The sequence below is a fragment of the Mobula birostris genome, chromosome 6 (assembly GCF_030028105.1).
Source record: "Mobula birostris isolate sMobBir1 chromosome 6, sMobBir1.hap1, whole genome shotgun sequence".
Lineage (NCBI taxonomy): Eukaryota > Metazoa > Chordata > Chondrichthyes > Myliobatiformes > Myliobatidae > Mobula > Mobula birostris.
In genome coordinates this window covers 173,230,619-173,254,131 of record NC_092375.1, presented here as the reverse complement: position 1 = coordinate 173,254,131, position 23,513 = coordinate 173,230,619, and the positions used below count along the sequence as shown (strand labels likewise).

Here is a 23,513-nt window from a genome sequence, read left to right as displayed (position 1 = left end):
GAGCGCGGACGTCCAGGAAATGGAAGAGGTGCAGGCAAGAGTAAATGATAGAGGAAGGGAAACATCATTATTTGAAGAAGGAGGACATATCTAGTGACCTGGAAAGGAAAGCCTCATCCTGGGAACAGATATAGTGAAGATGAAGGAACTGAGAAAAGGGAATAACATTTTACAGGAGACAGGGTGGGAAGAGGTAAGTCAAGATAGCTGTGGAAATTGGTAGGTTTATAAAAAATGTTGGTAGACAATTTGTCTCTGTTCTAAATGGACGCTCCTCTATTCTGAAGCTGAGCCCTCCCTAGACTCCCGTGCTATGAGAGGCATCCTCTCCACATCCACTCTACTGAGGGCTTTCAATACTCGGTAGGTTTCAAAGAGATTCCGCCCTCACCCCATTCTACTAAACTCCAGGAAGTACAGATCCACAGCCATCAAATGCTTCTCATACATTAACCCTTTCATTCTCAGAATCATTGTCGTGAACCTCCTCTGGACGCTCTCCAATGCCAGCACATCTTTTTTAGATAAGGGGCCCAAAACTGCTCAAAATACTCCATGCGGTCTGACCAATGCCTGACAAAGCCTCAACATTACATCCTTAATTTCTTTCCTCCTTATCTGTTTTCTGCCTAAGTCCTACTGCATCTGTCTCAGCATTCTCTTCTCACCCTCCTTCACATCATTCCATCTGCCCATCATACACAGGCCCACTCCCAATCTGGTTCAATCCAGAAGAAGAAGGTGATATTGTGAATGATTGTCAAGCATTCCTTGTTACCATATTTTAGATTTTCAACAGACATACTATCTATTTCAGAGCCCTTGTTATATTTTAGTTGACCAAGTACTTTTCAGTCTGTAGTTCGTCTGGGGTAACAATGAGACTGGATTAAATAGTATGCTATAGGACAGGGTTATGGATGTGTAAGACCATAAGATATAGGAGCAGAAGTAGGCCATTCGGCCCATTGAGTCTGCTCCGCCATTCAATGATGGGCTGATCAAATTCTTCCAGTCATCCCCACTCCCCTGCCTTCTCCCCATACCCTTTGATGCCCTGGCTAATCAAGAACCTTTCTATCTCTGTCTTAAATGCACCCAATGACTTGGCCTCCACAGCCACCTGGGGCAACAAATTCCACAGATTTACCACCCTCTGACTAAAGTAATTTCTCCACACCTCTGTTCTAAATGGACGTCCTTCAACCCTGAAGTCGTGCCCTCTTGTCTTAGACTCCCCTACCATGGGAAATAACTTTGCCATCTGTTCAAGCCTTTTAACATTTGGAATGTTTCTATGAGATCCCCCCTCATTCTCCTGAACTCCAGAGAGGAATGCTTCCCATACATTATTCCTCCAGATGAGGAATTCCTGGAAGTGTGCCCTTCAGTACCGAGCTCCAAGTCATCATTGGTTGTTCACCGAAGTATATTTGAGAATGAGCCTTGCACTGAGCAGCGTGAGGAGCAAAGTTGTCTACCAAGCGATCACCATTAAATACCAATGTCCACTCAACGACTACAGTCTATGACAAGATCCTGAAAAACACAGTCACTCAGAATCAGAATCTCTGACATTTGTTATTTTGTGGCAAAAGTGCAGATAAGCTTTATTAGCTTTATTTGTCACATGTACATCGAAACATGCAGTGAAATGTGTTGTTTGCGTCAACGACCAACACAGTGCAAGGATGTGCCGGGGGCAGACCACAAGTATAACCATGCTTACGATGCCAACATAGCAAATGCATAACTTACTAATCCTAACCCATACATCTTTGGAATGTGGGAGGAAACCAGAACACCTGGAGTAAATCCATGCAGTCACAGGGAGAACATAAGAACTTACAGACTGCGGCAGGAATTGAACCGCAATTGCTGATTGCTAGTGCTAACCACTATGCTTCTGTACCACCCCTACAATGTAAGATGTGAAATTACTTATAACTTACAAAATAAGTAAATCATCGAAAAGATATATTATCAGATAATGCTCATGGATTCATGGACTATTCAAGAATCTAATGTCAGGGTAGAAGAAGCTGTGGGTCTTCAGGCTTATGTGCCTCCTCCCCAGTGGTAGTAACCATTGAGTAATGAGGAGGGTATCTCCCGGATGGTGAGGGTCTTCAAGAATGCTTTCTTGAGACACCTGCTCTTGTAGATGTCTTTGGAGGATGAGAGACATGTCAGTTCAGCTCGCAGGGTTTGCTTGACTCTGTTCTGGACTCTGAATCGGCTCCTGTGGACTTCTGAATCAGCCGCAATAGTGTCTGGCATTGGGACCTTCAGTTCTAAATGCTGTTTGCTCATTGTTTGAATGATTTCTTGCTTTATTGTTTGCACAATTTGCTTCTTTTCTCTCTCTGCATGTTGGGTGTTTGACAGTTTTCTTTTATTTTTAATGGGTTCCATCAGGTTTCTTACCCCATAGTGCCTGGAACCTCCAAGTGTTGCAAACTAATCCCTCTAACATGAAGTCTAACAGGAAGCAGATCAAATGGCCTGCAGCTAACATGACTTCACTGTGGGAGCAGTTTGATGAAGATGTTAACCAAATTCCGGAGGCAACGGTGAAGGGAGGGGTTGATAAGAAGCTGCAAGCCATGACAACAATTATTGTCCCAGTGGAGGTTAGTTGTAGGGGATTCGTAGCCCATTCTTTAGTTAGAGCCTTCAGTATTTTGGGCATTGAGGGAGAGAGGAAGAGGAGAGCCATTCACGGTACCACCGATGTGGCAGAGAGGGCCTCAAGATGGCTGTGGCTCAAAAGAGGGGAGCCATGGAGTCATAAGTAGCTAGCCATATGGACACAAGCTGGGGTCTGATCAGCCCTGGCTGGGTCACCTGGAGGATGTTGAAAGACCCGAAACACCCGATGATTCCAGGAATATCATTGAAGATGTGTCCAGAAGCATCAATAGATGTATGTACACAGTGTTTCATGACTGCCTGTATGGAGACGAATCTCAGGCTTGTATAAAGTATACATACTTTGATAATAAATGTACTTTGAACTTTGAAAGCAAATTGAGCCTGTGATAGAAATGGCTCAGTCCCTATATCTTTCAGATGTTTTTTCCGTAGCTGGGAACCTCCTTTCAATAAACACAGCAGAAGGACCACATCACACCCCATATTACTCACTCACCTACTGGATCAGACACTACCTGTACTAGAGTTTGTGGATCCCACATAGTCCTGAAAGTCAACGCCAAACCCCATAAAACTCAGAGTCAATCCCCAGAAACTACCCATGAAGGGGATTATATGAGGAACGTGTGATTTCCCTTGTCTGTCAACCTTACTTAATCAATGTAACTCATTTTTATGCTTTAATCCAAATTGAAGATTCTGTTGGTAGCCAACTTTATAAACTCAGAATGTCTTGAGCAATGGGAAAACTATTTATCTGATTAATGGCATTCTTTTCATAACACATAGAGCATAGAACATAGAGAACTACAGCACATTACAGGCCTTTCAGCCCACAATGTTGTGCCGACCATGTAACCTAAAATAAAAAGACTGCTCTGAAGGATCACTATTGTGGAAGCAGCTGAAATTTCATTGTACATGTGAGACCTTTAACCTCCACATGCAGAAATTCTAAGAGTTTAACCTGAGCCAATTAATTGCATCAACTTGCACTGATTTCAATATACAACTGCAAATGTGTTCATGTAAGTTAAATATAATCCTACAAACTCACAACTGACAAGATCATGATCGCTCTGGAGCTAATGCCTTTTAGTAATGGCCTCCAACTATCTGCTTTTGGGGATAGAATGCCTTTATCTAGACAGCTGATGAAACTCTTTATGTTTTCAGTTTTGTGTTTGTGGGAAGCTCTAATATGTGATCATTTCACTATAGTTCAAACAGTGAGTAATGTTATTGATATTTCATGGGAAAAATAATAAAGAACCAAAGAGGAGGAGAAGATGGCAGCGTGACGCAGCGTGCAGCGGCCACTCTGGTGAATGATGTCTCTAATCTATCAAGTAGGGTGCCGTGCACAATCCTGATTTGATGGAAACAGACGTGAGAGAACAGAGGAACATCTGGAGAAACTTCTGAAATGCCTTTTTCGCTGCTGCTGCTACTGTATGATCCAGAATCTCTGGAGGAGAAGGCCCCAAGTCCTCGGCTTTGCTTGTTGCACAGCGGCCGGGGCGGGGTCGAAGTGCTCGGCAGAGATGGTGCTCGGTGCTCGGTGTCGGAGGGCTGGTCAAAGGCTCGAAGTTTTTGGATGGACTCAGAGTCGGCTGTGGTCGGGTGCTTCCAGTGCATCGGCATTTGTCGGTGCCTGGAGGTTTATGGCAAGGAGAGTTTCTCCCTTCTGCTGCCCGCTATCGGGCACTATCGGGAGTCGATTGGAACTTTGAGACTTTTTGTTACCGTGCCCATAGTCTGCACTTTATCAAATTACGGTATTGCTTTGCACTGCTGTAACTATATGTTATAATTATGTGGTCTTGTCAGTGTTAGTCTTTGGTTTGTCCTTTTTTTTGTGATATCACTCTGGAGGAACATTGTATCATTTCTTAATACATGCATTTCTAAATGACAATAAATGAGGACTGAGTGTCCTCATAATCTAATCTAAAATACAAAGGAGATGACTGTGATTTTTTGAAAGTGTTTAAAATGGAACATTAATGTATCCAAATTTAATTGCCCACTATTCTTCTCCCAACAGCTTTCCGGAGGGTGTGAATTAACTGTGGTGCTACAAGACTTCATTGCAAACAACAGCAGTGAACTGAATATCCAAACAGGGCAGACCGTTGAGCTACTGGAGAAGCCAAGTGAAAGGCCAGGCTGGTGCTTAGTACGTACAACAGATCGAAGCCCTCCGTTGGAAGGCTTGGTTCCAAGCAGCACCCTCTGCATTTCACATTCCCGCAGTAGTGTAGAGATGGAATGCTTCTTCCCATCCGGAAAAGGTAATTACAGCTTTATATTGCCTTACTCTCAAGGATTTTTCATCTCATGTTCTTGATACTTATTGCTTATTTACTTATTAGGGGGACAAATATTCTTCCTTGCAGATTTTGAAGAGCTGTTGGGGAGGGTTTAAACTAAATTGGCAGGACAATAGGAATCAGAGTGATAGGGCTAAGGGATGGGACAGTTCTTATACAGCTAGATACAGTTTAGTGAGACTGTCAGGAAGGACAGGGAGATGATAGAGCAATATTGCAGTAAGTGAGATGAGTCACAGTGTAACATGGGGACAAAATTCAAGAGTGAGAACACAGGACTGAAGGTGTTATATTTGAATGCACTCAGTATACGGAATAAGGTAGATGATCTTGTAGGTATGATGTTGTTGGCATCACTGAGTCATAGTTGGGAGCTCAATGTCCAAGGAATACAGGCAGGCAAGCAAAGTGGGTAGAGTGATTCTGTTGTTCAAACCGAAATCAAATCCTTAGAAGGGGGTGACATAAGATTGGAAGACATAGAATCTTTGTGGGATGACCTAAGAAACTGCAAGGGTTAAAAAGATCCTGATGGGAGTAATATACAGGCCTCCGAATAGGAGCCAGGATGTGGGATATAAATTAAAATGGGACATAGAAAATGCATGAAAAAAGGGCAATCTTAAGATAGTCATGGGAGATTTCAATATGCAGGTATCTTGAAAATCAGGCTGGTGCTGGACCCTAAGAGAGAGAATTTATAGTACTTTTTTGAAATGACTTTTTAGAGCAACTTGTGGTTGAACCCAGTAGAGGAAAGGCTATTGTTTAATGAACTAAGTTTTATTAGGGAGCTTAGCATACCTGAACCTGTAGGAGGCAGTGGTCATTATATGATAGACTTCACCCTGCAATTTGAGAAGGAAAAGCTAAAGTCAGATGTGTTACTTTTACTTTACTTTTAATTTTACTTTATTGCCGCCAAACAATTGATACTGCAGCGTACAATCATCACAGCGATATTTGATTCTGCACTTCGCGCTCCCTGTAGTACAAATCAATAGTAAATATTAAAAATTTTAATTATAAATCATAAATAGAAAATAGAAAAGGGAAAGTAAGGTAGTACAAAAAAGTAAATTCCTTTACAGAGGAATAAAGGAAACTATGGAGGCTTGAGAGGAACTGGCCACAGTTGAGTGGAATGCGACACTAGCGGGGATGATGGCAGAACAACAATGCCTGGAGTTTCTGGGAGCAATCAGAAGGTACTAAAGAAGAAGTAGTATTCTAAGACAGGATGATGCAAACATGGCTGACAAGTAAAGGCAGAAACAACATAAGAACAAAAGAGAGAGAGCATATAAGAGAGAAAAGAATAGTGGGAAGTTAGAGGATTGGGAAACCTTTAAAAACCAACAGAAGGCAACTAAAAAGCCATAAGGAAAGCAATGTTGTGGAGAGGATGTTTTCTATAGTGGGGGAGTCTAGGACCAGAGGTCACAACCTCAGAATAGAGGGACGTCCATTTAGAACAGAGATGAGGAGGAAATTGTTTAGCTAGTCGGTGGTGAATCTGTGGAACTCATTGCTGTAGGTGGCTGTGGAGGCCAGGTCATTGGATGTTTTTAAGATGGAGGTTAATAGGTTTTTGATTAGTCAGGGCATGAAAGGTTACGGGGAGAAGTCAGGAAAAAGGGATTGAGAAAGAAAATTGATCAGCCATGATGAAATGCTGGAGCAGACCTGATGGGCTGAATGGCCTAACTCTGCTCCTATGTCTTATGGTCTTATTTTTGTTGTTTTTTTCTCCCTCATATGTGCATGGCTTGTCCTATACATGTTGGTGTTTGTCCATCCTGTTGGCCGTGATCTTTCATTGATTCTATTGTGCTTGTTGGAATTACTGTGTATGCCTGCAAGAAAACAAATTTCAGGATTGTATATAGTGACATATATATAATTTGATAATAAATTTACTCTGAACTTTGAGTTTTGAACTTATCATGGGATCTAGAATAGTTGAAGAAGATCAATTTTGGAATTTTATTAAGGACTTTATATTACTGCAGTATTGTGCTCTAAAATATACAAGATTTTATTTTAAATGTGATCTGTTTCTGAAAGATTATGTTTCTGTAAAAATAGCTTGCTTGATGTTGACCTGTGCATGAGAGAGTTTATGCTTCCACAAAAGGAGAAATGCCAAGATTTGATTTGATCTAGTTAAACGTAGATGTCGTATGCACTGATATCAGCATATGATCTCATGGTGTTTTAGAAAGTATATGGCAACTACTTATAATGTACAATGTAAATATGTCATCAATATCAATGGATGGGACAGTTGGCCTGTTGAGATCTACGAAGATGTTTTGGCTGTATTGCAGTGTGAGAGATGAACAGTACATGTTTGCAGATGTTTAGAGGGTGTCTTATTGAGCAGTGTGAGGTTTGAAGCAGGCCCATTGTTTAAAAGCAGTGCTTGAATCCTGGAGATTTTGGTTGGTAAATGCCCTAGAGAACAAAGATTCAAAATTTGTCTTCATTGAAGATCAAAGCAACTGTTCATAGTGTTCTCCAAGATGCATCTCTGATTGAGTGTCCCAAAACTGCTCTGAAGATCTGCTCCTTGTCAGTAGCTGGAAGATGCACAGAAGATCACACCAAAACCTGCAGACATTCACAGGAGCTGAGTCTGGGAGAGACTCGCTGCTGTATAACCCTCCGCTGCTTACCTTTGACTGTTGCAGATCCATACACTTCAACACCCCCCCATCCCTCACATCCTCCAATCCCTTTCCTCACATGATCCCCTTCCCTCACGCCATATACTTCCTTGTTCATCACACACTTCCTGCGCTCTCACACTCCCCCACTCCTTACACCATCCCCCACTGCTCGCACATTCTTCTCATTTCTCATTCCTTCTCCACCATTCTTCACACCCTCCTCCAGTCCTCACACTCTCCTCCTGCTCACTTCTCACCCTTCCTCAATCCTCCTCCTCCTCACACTCATTTTCCCCTTCCTGAAGCCTTTCGTGCCCCCCAAACCTCCTTTACCACTTTTTGCCTTTCACCTTCACCTTCTTCCTTTCCCCTTTTCCAATGCTTCTATTTTTCCCTCGCACACCCGTTTGTACAGCCCTCCAATCCTCCTCCCAGACTTTTCTTTCTCTGCCTGCAGCATCTTATGCCTCTTCTATCCCTCCTATGCCTCCCCCACCCCAACTCCTCCCAGCTCCCCACCCGTCCCACTCCATCACAGCAGCAGCTGGAGCTGAGCCCCTTGCGTGCAGTCCTTCGATTTGGCAGGTCAGGTCCAGTTAGGCTCTGGCTTTGCTCCCACACTTCAACTTGGATATGAGTCACAGAACAGGAGCCTTGGGCCTTGGAAGAATTACACGTGGGGAGCAAGAAAAGATAGTATGAAGGAAAGCTGTGAAACTTAAAAAAAACGCATCAGAGCTGGCAAGCGTGATTCTTGCACGGCAACCCAGCAGGCAGCTGTTTGCTGTCATCCAAAAACCGCTGCACCATTGGCTTGCTGCTCACTTCCAAACTGACGGGGGTTTGTCCTGGATCTAACCTCCCAGTGATAATTCCTGAAACCCAAATGATCTGTCATGGCAAAGCGAATGTAACTGCCCCCATCCACAAGCTGTCCTTTACTTTCAAAATGCAGCGTTGGCAACATTATCTCTCTACTCCAATTCCAACAAACTCCTCCTCCTCCCAAACAACACTTAACCTCCATAAGCAAAAGGTTAAGTTGCAGCATTTCAACTTGGACTAAAGTAAAATTTAATTGGCCATTACTTCTTTTTCGTCTGGGAGTGGAGAATGATGCACTTTCACTACAATTCTGTGGATTCTGAGGTGACTAGCATATCCTATGCAAGACCACAGCTTCTGACACAGGTGGAGCTTGATGCAGTGATGTGTAGCTTGCCTGGATTATGCTCTTTTCTTTCACTGTTTGTGCTTGGCCTCCATCTGCCCCCATTGGAGAGACTCAAAGTGCTGAGTGTCTTGCTGTATGCTTCCCCTTCCAGACAAAGAGGCCAGTGATACCCATGAGTTAGTGAAAAGTTATTTATTTTGTGATATAGTATGGAGTAGGCTTTTCTGGCCCCTCCAGCTGTGCTGTCCCAGCAACCCCTATTAACCCTAATCTCATCATTGGACAATATACGATGACCAATTGACCTACCTGGCATGTCTTTGGACTGTGGGAGGAAACCAGAGCACCCGGAGGAAACCCATGCATTTGCTAGGCAGGACACACAGAGACTCCTTACAGTACGGCACCGCCCTTCAGAAAACTTTGAGCTGTAATATGGTCACACTAACCACTAAAGTGTTACTGCTTTTGAGTATGTTTTGAGGACGTCCTTGGTGTTTTCCCTCGATTACAGGCCAGCACATTGGAGCTGGTGGATGTAAATAGAGCCTTGATGTTGGTATGATGCTCTGGGAGAGGAAGTTGACATTAGTTTGCCAATAACATCAACAGGTTTTATGAACTTTACAGAGGGAGCATTTATGATAAATCTCCAGTCCTCTGAGGTGCCTTTTTTTAGGTTGTCCACATGTTCAATGCCTGATGGACCATGATCTCAGTGCGATATACAAGGTCTTGGTCTTCCATCAATCTATTCATGAGTTGGTTGATTGCTGGGCTGATGCATTGGAAGTGGTGGTGGAATTCACCACAGATAGTTGCCTTTGCTGAAGGTTAGCACCCCAGATAAGGAAAATTATCTACGTTTAAAAATTCTAATTAAGATTTTGATTGTCAGTAGTTAAAGTTATGCAGTGGGGAGCGAGGGTGGATGAAGTCACTGAAGGATCTCATATTTCTAGATGTTTAAAACAAGTTCCATTGCCTTATCTGGTTTGGTGAAAGAACCAGCAATGATTTGGAGTTCAGCCTGCAAATATTTACATATATACTGTCATTTGTCGACAGAAGTTAGTGTCATTTATATCAGGAGAGGGTGGAGGCAATGAAAGTTGAATAACTTCCTGTCATTCATGTGGATTAATTCCACTCCAGATAGAAGTGTGTTGAAGGTGAGGTGAAGTTTGCTGTGAGCAATATTAAAGAAAGAATGATATGATGGCACAGTTTTGCTTGACTGCCGACTCTGCAGTGCTTGGAACTGTGGTGGATATATTGTTGAGGAACACAGTGTGAGAGCAGACACTTGCTGACAAATTTTTAACAACAGCCAAATATAAAAAGGATCTTCCATACTCCCTTTCAGTTGACGGAGTTGAATTTTTTGCATGTTCAAAGCAGCTCCCTGCACATCTGAATGATCGTTTCTGCTGTGCCTCTTGGTGAATGGAATTTGTATTCTGACAGAAAGGAGTTCTACATCCATGAAAGTGGATGGTTAAGGAGGATTCTTGCAGTGAATTTCCCCATGACAGTTATCATAAAAAGTTATGACACAGAAGCGAAATATTTGACTTATTATATCCACATCAGTCAAAAGGGAGCAACCCACCTTTCGGTATTATGTCCATAAAACAGTGCTTTACATGTATACCTCCAAGAACTAATGAAATATGGTGAGAGTTATTACCACTGTCACCATTACACCCTCTGCTAAGTACTTTTAAGTATTTGGCCCTGATTCTTGACTCCTCCATTGAAGGAAATAGTTAATTCCTATTTAGCATCTCCAAGCCTCATAACGCTTACAGTTCAGATAATCAAGCTCTGTTTCCAATGTACCAAGGCAAGCTACCTTAGCTACCCAATCCTCTATCATAGATGAAATTATCCAGCCCTGGCAATGACTTCATTAACACCTAATGCATCTTTTCCAGTGCAATCACATCCTTCTTGACTGGAACTGTACTCACAGTAGGGTATAACAAGTATGAATCAATTCCAGTATTATTTACTGCTACTTTATTCTGTGCTGTGGTTAATTGAGGAAAGCATATAGCCTGCCTTCTTATCAGCTAATTGACCTGACCTGCTATTATTATTGGTCTGGGGATAAACACTCTGTTCCTCCATACCTCTTGGCATTCTAGCATTTCTGTGTGTTCCTTTTCGATGGGCAGTATTTCATATACTTCGAACAGAATTTCATTTACCTCTTTTCTTTGCTCAACTGATCAGATGCAGATCATCAATGTAATTGAAAACTTCTTCCTCACTGTAAAGCACAATTGTAGGAACAATTTTCTCATGTCTCTGTCATCAATTCATACCTGCTATTACCAGCTAAGAACTTTTGTGGTCTGCTGTCTGTTTGAGGTTTTCTCAAACATCTTGCTAAAATCCATGAAAATTATGTCAAGTGCATTGTTCTCCTTGACACGCATTCAAGTTAGTCACACATCGTTCATTCGTTTTGTGAGGTGTCATGATATGTGGGTGATTATATTTTTTTCAAGACCGTGATTGTTCTTGGCCATTTTTTCTACAAAAGTGGTTTGCCATTGCCTTCTTCTGGGCAGTGTCTTTACAAGACAGGTGACCCCAGCCATTACCAATACTCTTCAGACATTGTCTGCCTGGCGTCAGTGGTCTATATAACCAGGACTTGTGATATGCACCAGCTCCTCATACAACCATCCACCACCTGCTCCCATGACTTCACATGACCCTAATCAGGGGTCTAAGTAAGTGCTACACCTTGCCCAAGGGTGACCTGCAGGTTTGCAGAGGGAAAGATTGCCCTACACCTATGGTAAAGGCTTATCTTCAGCCCGCCACCCATACTTTTCTCTTAATAAATATTGTATTCTGAGGCTGTGTCCTCTGGTCCTAGATTATCAACTATTGGAAATATCCTCTTCTCATCCACTCTATCTAGGTCTTTCAATATTCAAATCCCACCCACCCACCCACCCCCCTCAGTTTTCTAAACTGCAGTGAGTACAGGCCCAGAGCCATCAAATGCTCCTCATATATCAACTCAGGATCATTCTTATAAACCTCCTCTGGACCCTCTCCAATGTCAGCACATTTTTTCTTAGAAATGTGAATGGGGAATGATGAAAGGGGAACTTACCATCAGTTTGGAGGCTATCAGACGGAGTATAAGGTATTGGTCCTCCATCATGAGCGTGGCCTCATCACAGCAGTAGAGGAGGGCATGGACTGATTTCTCTAACTTCTGTTGATTGCCCACCCCCTCTCCTTTCCCATTCACCATTCCCCATTCCCATTTCCCTTGCTCATCTTATCTCCTTACCTGCCCATCACCTCCCTCTGGTGCTCCTCCCTCTTCCCTTTCTTCCATGGCTTTTTGTCATCTCTTATCAGATTCCCTCTTCTCCGGTCCTTTATTTCTTTCACCAATCAATTTCCCAGCTCTTTACTGCAACCTTCCCCCTCTCCCAGTTTCACCTATCACCTACTACCTTGTACATCTTCTTCTCCAACCACCCCCCCCCACCTTCTTACTCTGACCTCATCTTTTTTCTCCAGTACTGATGAAGTGCCTCGGCCTGAAAAGTCAATTGTTTACTCTTTTCCATAAATGCTGCCCGGCATTCTAAGTTCCTCCAACGTCTTATGTGTGTTGCTTGAATTCCCAGCATCTGAAGATTTTCTCTTGTTTATAGTTTGGATTAATTTTCTAATATTTAAGATTTTTTAATTACTCAGCAATGTTATTCACATGGGGATCTGTTTTTCATGTCTAGCTTTCTCGAAAAATAGTTTCAGCTGTAGGTAACCTTTTTTACATTAGAAAGTCCTGCTAATGTGGTTGCAGTGCTAATCTCACATGCATACTCAATTAAACAGATGCTCATGTCCCGATCCACCTGGAGTTACTTAACAGACTGATCGTCAAGAAGTGATTGATATTTGAATGTCAATATAGCATGATTCCACATGTTGTAGGTTACCCAGTGCACCCAGTACCTGCTGTTGTTTGTCTAATAATCTTCTTTGGCAGCCTAGACATCTGGGTCCTCTGCAGCTTGTAAATGTCCTCTTGGATGAACCAACATTCAAAGGAACGCACACAGAATGCAAGAGGAAATCAGCAGCCAGGTAGCATCTGTGGAAAAGAGGAAACAGTTGGTGTTTCAGGCCAAGACCATTCATCAGGACTCTTTTCCATCAATGCTGCCTGGCCTGCTGAGTTCCTCCAGCATTTTAGAAAATAGGTGCAGGAGTAGGCCATTCGGCCCCTCGAGCCTGCACCGCCATTTATTATGATCATGGCTGATCATCCAACTCAGAACACCGCCCCAGCCTTCCCTCCATACCCCCTGACCCCCGTAGCCACAAGGGCCATTTGTGTGTGTTGCTTTGGATTTCTAGCATCTGCAGATATTCTTGTGTTTTTCAACATTCATAGGAAATTATTCCTACGGTCCAAACTGCCACACAATTATGGTTGATGATTCATCAACAAACTGCTAGAGGAACTCAGCAGGTCTGGCAGCTTCTGTGGAGATACATTTTCACAATGGCTGGCTAATTGAAACATGAAACACCAGTCATACAGGACAGTGAAAATAGTTGTAGGCACATATACAATGCCTATAAAAAATATTCATTCCCTCCTTAAAAGTTTTCATGTTTTATTGTTTTACGCCATTGAATCACAGTGGATTTAATTTGCATTTTTTAACATTGATCAACAAAAAAAGTTCCTTTCAATAGATTTTATAGGTACGTTTAATGTCAGAGAAATGTATACAATATACATCCTGAAATTCTTTTTCTTCTCAAACATCCACGAAAACAGAGTGCCCCAAAGAATGATTGACAGTTAAGCGTAAGAACCCCAAAGCCCCTCCCAACTCCCCCCTCCCACACATAAGCAGCAGCAAAGCAATGACCCCCCCCCCACCAGCAAAGAAAAAGCATTGACACTCTCCACCGAGCATTCAAGCATGCAGTAAAGTATCAGTAAACACCAGACTTGCAGTACCCCAAAGACTACTCGTTCACCTGGTATTTGACATACCACAGGCCCCCTCTCTCTCCCTAATAAGAGAAAAAGAAATGTCCCCATTTCACGGCGAGGGGGGAGACATAACAAACAACTTGCGGATTTATGGTGTTAGAAGTCCATTGTGTCGCTTTTTCCGAGCTCTGTGCCTGAAGAACTCGGGTCTCTGGGCACACAGCCAGCAGTCAGCTCACTGCTTCTGATCTTCCGTGTACTCCCACGGCATGTCAGTCAGCACCAGCCTTGAATCCACCTGCCTCCAGAGCCATCAAAATCCGGCACCCTGAAGGTGCGCTAGTGTCCCAGGCCGTGCCCTTGGCATATCGAAAAACATCCCATTGTAGTGACGTCAGCGTGTAACTCCAGGTCAGGGTCTTCAAAAGAACCTTGAAGGGGAAAAAAAAGAGATACCAAAGATAGAAATACAGCTGTTTCCGAAGATACAAGTAAAGAAGTCGCTGTTAGGTGCCATCATCCTAAGTTCCACCCCCGTCTCGTGTCAAAGTGAAAACAGATCTCTACAAAGTGATCTAAATTAATTACAGATATAAAACACAAAATAATTGACTGCATAAGTATTCACCCCCTTCAAGTCAGTATTTAATAGATGCACCTTTGGCAGCAATTATAGACCTGAGTCTGTGTGGATAGGTCTCTATCAGCTTTGCACATCTGGACACTGCAATTTTTCCCCACTCTTCTTTACAAAACTGCTCAAGCTCTGACAGATTGCATGGGGATCGTGATTGAATGTCCCCTTTCAAGTCCAGACACAAATTCTCAATTGGATTGAGGTCTGGACTCTGACTTGGCCACTCTAGGACATCAACTTTATTGTTTTTAAACCATTCCTGTGTAGCTTTGGCTTTATGCTTGGGGTCATTGTCTTGCTGGAAAACAAATCTTCTCCCAAGTTGCTGTTCTCGTGCAGATTTCATCAGCTTTTCCTCCAGGATTTTCCTGTATTTTGCTGCATTCATTTTACCCTCTACCTTCACAAGCCTTCCATTGAAGCATCCCCACAGCATGATGCAGGCACCATCATGCTTCACGGTAAGGATGGTGTGTTTTTGATGACTGTGGTATTTGGCTTAGTATTTAGCCTGATGCCAAAAAATTTCAATTTTTGTTCAGTCCAACCACAGAATCTTATTCCAACTGACTTCAGAATCTCCCACATGCCTTCTAGCAAACACTAGCAGAGATTTTGTGTGAGTTTTTTTTTAACAGTGGCTTTCTCTTTGCCACTCTCCCATAAAGCTGCAATTGGTGAAGCACCCAGGCATCAGTTGTTGTATGCGCAGTTTCTCCCATCTGAGCCACTGAAGCTTGTAGCTCCTCTAGAATTGTATAGGTTTCTTGGTGGCCTCCCTCACTTGTCCCCTTCTTACACGGTCACACAGTTTTTGAGAAAGGGCTGTTCTAGGCAGATTTACAGCTGTGCCATATTCTTTCCATTTCTTGATGATTGACTTAACTGCACTCCAAGGGATATTTAGTGACTTGGAAATTTTCTTGTATCCATCTTCTGACTAGTGCTTTTCAGTAACTTTTTCACAGAGTTGTTTTAAGTGTTTTTTTTGTCTTCATGGTGTAGAATACTGACTCACCTGCAGTTGGACCTTCCAGATACATGTGTATTTTTACCACAATCAATTGAAACATAGAAACATAGAAAATAGGTGCAGGAGTAGGCCATTCAGCCCTTCGAGCCTGCACCGCCATTTATTATGATCATGGCTGATCATCCAACTCAGAACCCCGCCCCAGCCTTCCCTCCATACCCCCTGATCCCCGTAGCCACAAGGGCCATATCTAACTCCCTCTTAAATATAGCCAATGAACTGGCCTCAACTGTTTCCTGTGGCAGAGAATTCCACAGATTCACCACTGTCTGTGTGAAGAAGTTTTTCCTAATCTCGGTCCTAAAAGGCTTTCCCTATATCCTCAAACCGTGACCCCTCGTTCTGGACTTCCCCAACATCGGGAACAATCTTCCTGCATCCAGCCTGTCCAATCCCTTTAGGATTTTATACTTTTCAATCAGATCCCCCCTCAATCTTCTAAATTCCAACGAGTACAAGCCCAGTTCATCCAGTCTTTCTTCATATGAAAGTCCTGCCATCCCAGGAATCGATCTGGTGAACCTGCTTTGTACTCCCTCTATGGCAAGGATGTCTTTCCTCAGATTAGGGGACCAAAACTGCACGGAATACTCCAGGTGTGGTCTCACCAAGGCCTTGTACAACTGCAGTAGTACCTCCCTGCTCCTGTACTCAAATCCTCTCGCTATAAATGCCAGCATACCATTCGCCTTTTTCACCACCTGCTGTACCTGCATGCCCACTTTCAATGACTGGTGTATAATGACACCCAGGTCTCGTTGCACCTCCCCTTTTCCTAATCGGCCACCATTCAGATAATAATCTGTTTTCCTATTTTTGCCACCAAAGTGGATAACTTCACATTTATCCACATTAAATTGCATCTGCCATGAATTTGCCCACTCACCCAACCTATCCAAGTCACTCTGCATCCTCTTAGCATCCTCCTCATAGCTAACACTGCCACCCAGCTTCGTGTCATCCGCAAACTTGGAGATGCTGCATTTAATTCCCTCATCCAAGTCACTAATATATATTGTAAACAACTGGGGTCCCAGCACTGAGCCTTGCGGTACCCCACTAGTCACCGCCTGCCATTCTGAAAAGGTCCCATTTATTCCCACTCTTTACTTCCTGTCTGCTAACCAATTCTCCATCCACATCAATACCTTACCCCCAATACCGTGTGCTTTAAGTTTGCACATTAATCTCCTGTGTGGGACCTTGTCAAAAGCCTTTTGAAAATCCAAATATACCACATCCACTGGTTCTCCCCTATCCACTCTACTAGTTACATCCTCAAAAAATTCTATGAGATTGGTCAGACATGATTTTCCTTTCACAAATCCATGCTGACTTTGTCTGATGATTTCACCGCTTTCCAAATGTGCTGTTATCACATCTTTGATAACTGACTCCAGCAGTTTCCCCACCACCAACACTAGGCTAACCTGTTTCTGTCTGTAGGGGACCTACATTTGTCTTTACCAGTCTTTTCCTTTTTACATATCTATAAAAGCTTTTACAGTCAGTTTTTATGTTCCCCGCCAGTTTTCTCTCATAATCTTTTTTCCCCTTCCTAATTAAGCCCTTTGTCCTCCTCTGCTGAACTCTGAATTTCTCCCAGTCCTCAGGTGAGCCACTTTCTCTGGCTAATTTGTATGCTTCTTCTCTGGAATTGATACTATCCCTAATTTCTCTTGTCAGCCACGGGTGCACTACCTTCCTTGATTTATTCTTTTGCCAAACTGGGATGAACAATTGTTGTAGTTCATCCATGCAACCTTTAAATGCTTGCCATTGCATATCCACCGTCAATCCTTTAAGTGTCATTTGCCAGTCTATCTTAGCTAATTCACGTCTCATACCTTCAAAGTTACCCCTCTTTAAGTTCAGAACCTTTGTTTCTGAATTGACTATGTCACTCTCCATCTTAATGAAGAATTCCACCATATTATGGTCACTCTTACCCAAGGGGCCTCTCACGACAAGATTGCTAATTAACCCTTCCTCATTGCTCAAAACCCAGTCCAGAATAGCCTGCTCTCTAGTTGGTTCCTCGACACGTTGGTTCAAAAAACCATCCCGCATACATTCCAAGAAATCCTCTTCCTCAGCACCTTTACCAATTTGGTTCACCCAATCTACATGTAGGTTGTAGTCACCCATTATAACTGCTGTTCCTTTATTGCACACATTTCTAATTTCCTGTTTAATACCATCTCCGACCTCACTACTACTGTTAGGTGGCCTGTACACAACTCCCACCAGCGTCTTCTGCCCCTTAGTGTTACGCAGCTCTACCCATATCGATTCCACATCTTTCCGGCTTATGTCCTTCCTTTCTATTGCGTTATTCTCTTCTTTAACCAGCAACGCCACCCCACCTCCCCTTCCTTCATGTCTATCCCTCCTGAATATTGAATATCCCTGAACGTTGAGCTCCCATCCTTGGTCACCCTGGAGCCATGTCTCTGTGATCCCAACTATATCATAATCATTAATAACAATCTGCACTTTCAATTCATCCACCTTATTACGAATGCTCCTTGCATTGACACACAAAACCTTCAGGCGCTCTTTTACAACTCTCTTAGCCCTTATACAATTATGTTGAAAAGTGGCCCTTTTTAATGCTTGCCCTGGATTTGTCGGCCTGCCACTTTTACTTTTCTCCTTTGTACTTTTTGCTTCTACCCTCACTTTACACCCCTCTGTCTCTCTGCACTGGTTCCCATCCCCCTGTTGTGAACTAACCTCCTCACGCCTAGCCTCTTTAATTTGATTCCCACCCCCCAACCATTCTAGTTTAAAGTCACCTCAGTAGCCCTCGCTAATCTCCCTGCCAGGATATTGGCCCCCCTAGGATTCAAGTGTAACCCGTCCTTTTTGTACAGGTCACGCCTGCGCCAAAAGAGGTCCCAATGATCCAAAAACTTGAATCCCTGCCCCCTGCTCCAATCCCTCAGCCACGCATTTATCCTCCACCTCATCGCATTCCTACTCTCACTGTCGCGTGGCACAGGCAGTAATCCCAAGATTACTACCTTTGTGGTCCTTTTTCTCAACTCCCTATATTCTCCTTTCAGGACCTCATCCCTTTTCCTACCTATGTCATTGGTACCTATATGTACCACGACCTCTGGCTCCTCACCCTCCCACTTCAGGATATCTTGGACACGATCAGAAATATCCCGGACCCTGGCACCAGGGAGGGAAACTACCATCCGAGTCTCTGGACTGCGTCCACAGAATCGCCTATCTGACCCCCTTACTATCGAGTCCCCTATCACAACTGCCCTCCTCTTCCTTGCCCTACCCTTCTGAGCTACAGGGCCAGACTCTGTGCCGGAGGCACGGCCACTGTCGCTTCCCCCGGGTAAGCTGTCCCCCACAACAGTACTCAAACAAGATTACCTATTGTTAAGGGGCACAGCCACCGGGGTACTCCCTATTACCTGACTCTTCCCCTTTCCCCTCCTAACCGTGACCCACTTGTCTGCCTCCCGTGGCCCTGGCGTGACCACCTGCCTGCAACTCCTCTCTATCAACTCCTCACTCTCCCTGACCAGACGAAGGTCATTGAGCTTCACTGCATGCAGTCATTTCCATTTAACTAATTATGTGACTTCTAAAATCAGTTGGCTGTACCAGTGATGATTTGATGTGTCAAATTAAAGGGGTGAATAATTATTTTGTGTTTTATATTTGTAATTAATTTAGATCACTTTGTAGAGATCTGTTTTCACTTTGACACTAAGGAGTTTTTTCTGTTGATCAGTGTCAAAAGATCCAGATTAAATCCATTTTGATTCAATGTTATAAAACAATAAAACATGAAAACTTCCGGGGGGGGAGAATACTTTTTATAGGCACATATATAGAGTTAGGGTGCTTCAGGCTTTTGCACAGTAATTTTATGTATTGCACTGTACTGCTGCTGCAAAATAAAACAAATTTGATGACATATGAGACTGATGGTAAACTTGATTCTGGTATGGGTCTCTACTGTGGACTGAGAATGGGAAAGGGGCAGGGAGAGGGGAGTTATGGTTGGGAAAAAGGAAAGGGAGAGGGGAGAGAGCAGGAAACACCAGAGAGACATTCTGTAATGATCAATGAACTAATTGTTTAGAAGCAAATGACTACCTAGTGTCTCAGGGCAGGCTGTGTCTACAGTCATGCCACATCATGCCCCTGGCACTCCTTTGCTGCCACCTGTCCCACACACCTCCTGCCAGATCCTTTACCTTACATATTTACTCACACCAGACACAATCTCAATGGCTCTCCACGTGGCTTTAGACCACCTGGACAACACAAACACCTACGTCAGGATGCTGTTCATCAACTATAGCTCAGCATTTAATACCATCATCCCACAATCCTGATTGAGAAGTTGTAGAACCTGGGCCTATGACCTCCCTCTGCAATTGGATCCTCGACTTCCTAACCAAAAGACCACAATCTGTGCAGATCGGTGATAACATATCCTCCTCGCTGACAATCAACACTGGCGCACCTCATGTGTGTGTGCTTAGCCCACTGCTCTGCTCTCTGTATACACATGACTGTGTGGCTAGGCATGGCTCAAATACCATCTACAAATTTGCTGACGATACAACCATTGTTGGTAGAATGAGGTGGTGATGAGAGGGCGTACAGGAGTGAGATATGCCAACTAGGGGAATGGTACCGCAGCAACAACCTGGCACTCAGCATCAGTAAGATGAAAGAGCTGATTGTGGACTTCAGGAAGGGTAAGATGAAGGAGCACATACCAATCCTCATAGCGGGATCAGAAGTCGAGAGAGTGAGCAGCTTCAAGTTCCTCAATGGCAAGATCTCTGAGGATCTAACCTGGTCCCAACTTATCAATGTAGTCATAAAGAAGGCAGGACAACGGCTAGAATTATTCGCAGTTTGAAGAGATTTGGCATGTCAACAAACACACTCAAAACCTTCTATAGTTGTACCATGGAGAGCATTCTGACAGGCTGTATTATTGTCCAGTGTGGAGCGGCTACTGCACAGGACTGAAAGAAGCTGCGGAAGGGTCTCGGCCTGAAACGTCGACTGTACCTCTTCCTAGAGACACTGCCTGGCCTGCTGCGTTCACCAGCAACTTTGATGTGTGTTGCTTGAATTTCCAGCATCTGCAGAATTCCTGTTGTTTGGAAAGTTGTAAACCTAGTCACCCCCATCTTAGTTACTAGCCTACAAAGTACCAAGGACATCTTTAGGGAGCGGTGTTTCAGAAAGGCAGCATCCATCATTAAGGATGTCCAGTACCCAGGGCATGCCCCTTTCTCACTGTTACCATCAGGTAGGAGATACAGAAACCTGAAGGCACACACTCAGCGATTCAGGAACAGCTTCTTCCCCTCTGCCATCCAATTTCTAAATGGACATTGAAGCTTTGGACACTACCTCATTGTTTTTTTCTGTTTTCGCACATTTAAAAAAAATCTATTCAATACATGTAATTCATATACTTGTTTATTTATTATTATGTTTTATTTTGTTTATGATTATTATTATTTTTCTCTCTCTGCTAGATTATGTATTTCATTGAACTGCTGCTGCTAAGTTAACAAATTTCATGTCACATGCCAGTGATAATAAACCTGATTCTGATTCAGATTTACAAACTCACACTCTGCTCCATATTGACAAATGCTGTGCAAAAGTCTTAGGCCATATATCTGCCTATGATTGTTGTACAGTACTGTATATACACATTTGCTGCACTTGAAACAAAAGAGCAGCTGGGATTAATTTGAAAATGAGACCAGAGGTGATGTGAAAGCAGCTGGAAGTCACAGCAGAATGTGTGGAGAGTGATAACCACAAGAAAGCAAAAAGGGACAAAGCATGAGATAACCTTATTAATTCAATTCTGTAGCCATCATAGCTTCCTCCTGTACACAATCTTTTTCAGCGGGAACAGCAAGAGTCTGAATTAATGGCATACTTTTACAGAGTTTAGAGAACTTATCTGTGATGGTCGAATTATTTTTATGCTATGAAGACATGGTGTGTGGAATTCAGGATTCAAACAATGGCAAGGGTAAACTGTAAAGAACAAGTGATTGAAAGCAGAGGAAACATAAAGGCGCAGTGATTGTAGGAGACAGATAAGAGATGTATTTACAGTTACAGTTGTGAAACTGTGGGTGTAAAGAGAGAATAGTTAATGTTAAAAATATATTTGAGGAAAATAAGATCTTACTTGTCTGTATCAAGTGGTATGTGATTCTGATGTCCATTTATCAACTCCATGCTCTGAATAAGACCAGTGACTGATTACTTTTGGATTGTTCTTAAATCACTGCAGGGAGCATGAAAAAACAATGCTTATTTTCATACAGTATTTGACAAAACAGATAAATTGCACAAATGACAACTAGTTTCATTATTAAGCTCTTCATGGTTCTTTCTCCTGTGTACGGTTTCTTTCGGTCAAAATAGGTCAAAAAGAAAATTAGATTTCTTAAAACCATATGACAATCTGGTCTGGCATGGCTAAATAAGCATCATTTTTCTTTTGCATCGTTTTAGATATTTATTCCTTACTCTCATTCCCATATATGTTTTGAATTTCTCTCATCTTTCTGAAGGTATCATCTGTATGTGTGTATTGTGCTTGCTAGTTATCCCAACCATTACTTCATTTAATCATATCTAGGTTTCTCCCATGACCTGATGCTGGTAAGTTATAAATCAACCAAAACCCTAGCTGTCACTTCCTGAAGAATTAGCCAATGCCAAAGTCTTTGCTGCCTTTCAACAACTCTATTAATAGATTTTAAAATCCTTGCTTTCCACAGTCATGGCTGAAATCTACAACCTCCTTCAACTAAATCTTTTGGCTACTTTTAAAATTTCCATTGTCCTTCTCATAAAATGCCTCAATGATGTTTATTGCATCAAGATGTTTGCAAGTATATTTCTGACCAAGTTTTTAAACTGCATCTTTGCATTTGGGGAAAATAGTACAAATTTGGTGGATAAAGTTTTTAAATCTTAACAGCTGTGATCTGAAATCGTTCAAAGTTCAAAGTACATTTATTATCAAAGTACGTATGTGGTGCACAGCTCTGGGATTCGTCTTTCCTGCAGACAGCCACAAAACAAAGAAACGCTATGGAACCCATTCAAAGAAAGCATCAAACACCCAATGCGCAAATAAAAGAACAAATCACATGAACGGCAAAAAAAAAACGAGTGAATAAAGTACAGAATATTAAACATCAAACCATAGAATGTTTGAAACAGTCTAGGAATGTTCAGTTAGCAGGCTGCAGAACAAGTCCGCCCTAATCAAAGTTGTGCAATCAGGGAGTAACCAGAAACAGGAAGATTACAGATATATAGGTAGATAAGGAATTGGACGCAGATGAGGAAGGAGAATAAACAGTGAAGTGGGCTTTCAGTAATGACGGTTGCATCTGAATTCAGCTCTGAAAATTTTAGATGTCCCAAAGATTTCACTTGCACTTGACATCCCAGGCCTTGAAAACACCTAGGCAGTAGTTGGGATTTAGATTGTGCTGGAGCTGGTTCAGATTGGCCAGCATCAAAAACTTTACCAAGTTTATGCTTCTGTGACCATGTGTGGGAGGGGAAAGAAAATGGATATTGGGTGAGACTGGGAGTGTTTGATCTATAGCTGAGGGTAGGGTGAGGGCAGAGAAAGATGGAAACATTCCCTGGCTTGAGAACATAAGGGATGCGGTAGTTATCAGGGTGATGCTCAGCCTTGAGCGCACGAGTCTATGTTTGGGGATTCGGACAGTAATGCAGGAAGTGAAGGGCGAAGTTGTTACGGATTAAGATCTCGGATGATTAGGTGAGTAGAGACCAGAAGATCAAGTTGGAGAGTTAATAGAAAGGGATATCCGAAGTGACATCAGGAGATTATGGCTGGATCAGTGCCTTCTTGGGCTGAGATGTGGAATGGTGGGTTGGTGGGTGGTTTGATTTTAAACTTGCCTAGACATTGCAGATCAATATTGTTCTTTAGAACTTTGGTGT

General features: G+C 42.8%; 1 protein-coding gene across 1 annotated transcript in view; it reads left to right on the top strand.

The window, feature by feature from the left end:
- The window catches only part of kalrna (kalirin RhoGEF kinase a), a 734,185-nt gene that overhangs the window by 542,317 nt on the left and 168,355 nt on the right, over window positions 1-23,513 (top strand). The window contains exon 34 of the mRNA XM_072261937.1: window positions 4,703-4,949. Within this exon, the coding sequence (XP_072118038.1) occupies window positions 4,703-4,949 (247 nt within the window). The remainder of the gene's footprint in view (window positions 1-4,702; window positions 4,950-23,513) is intronic.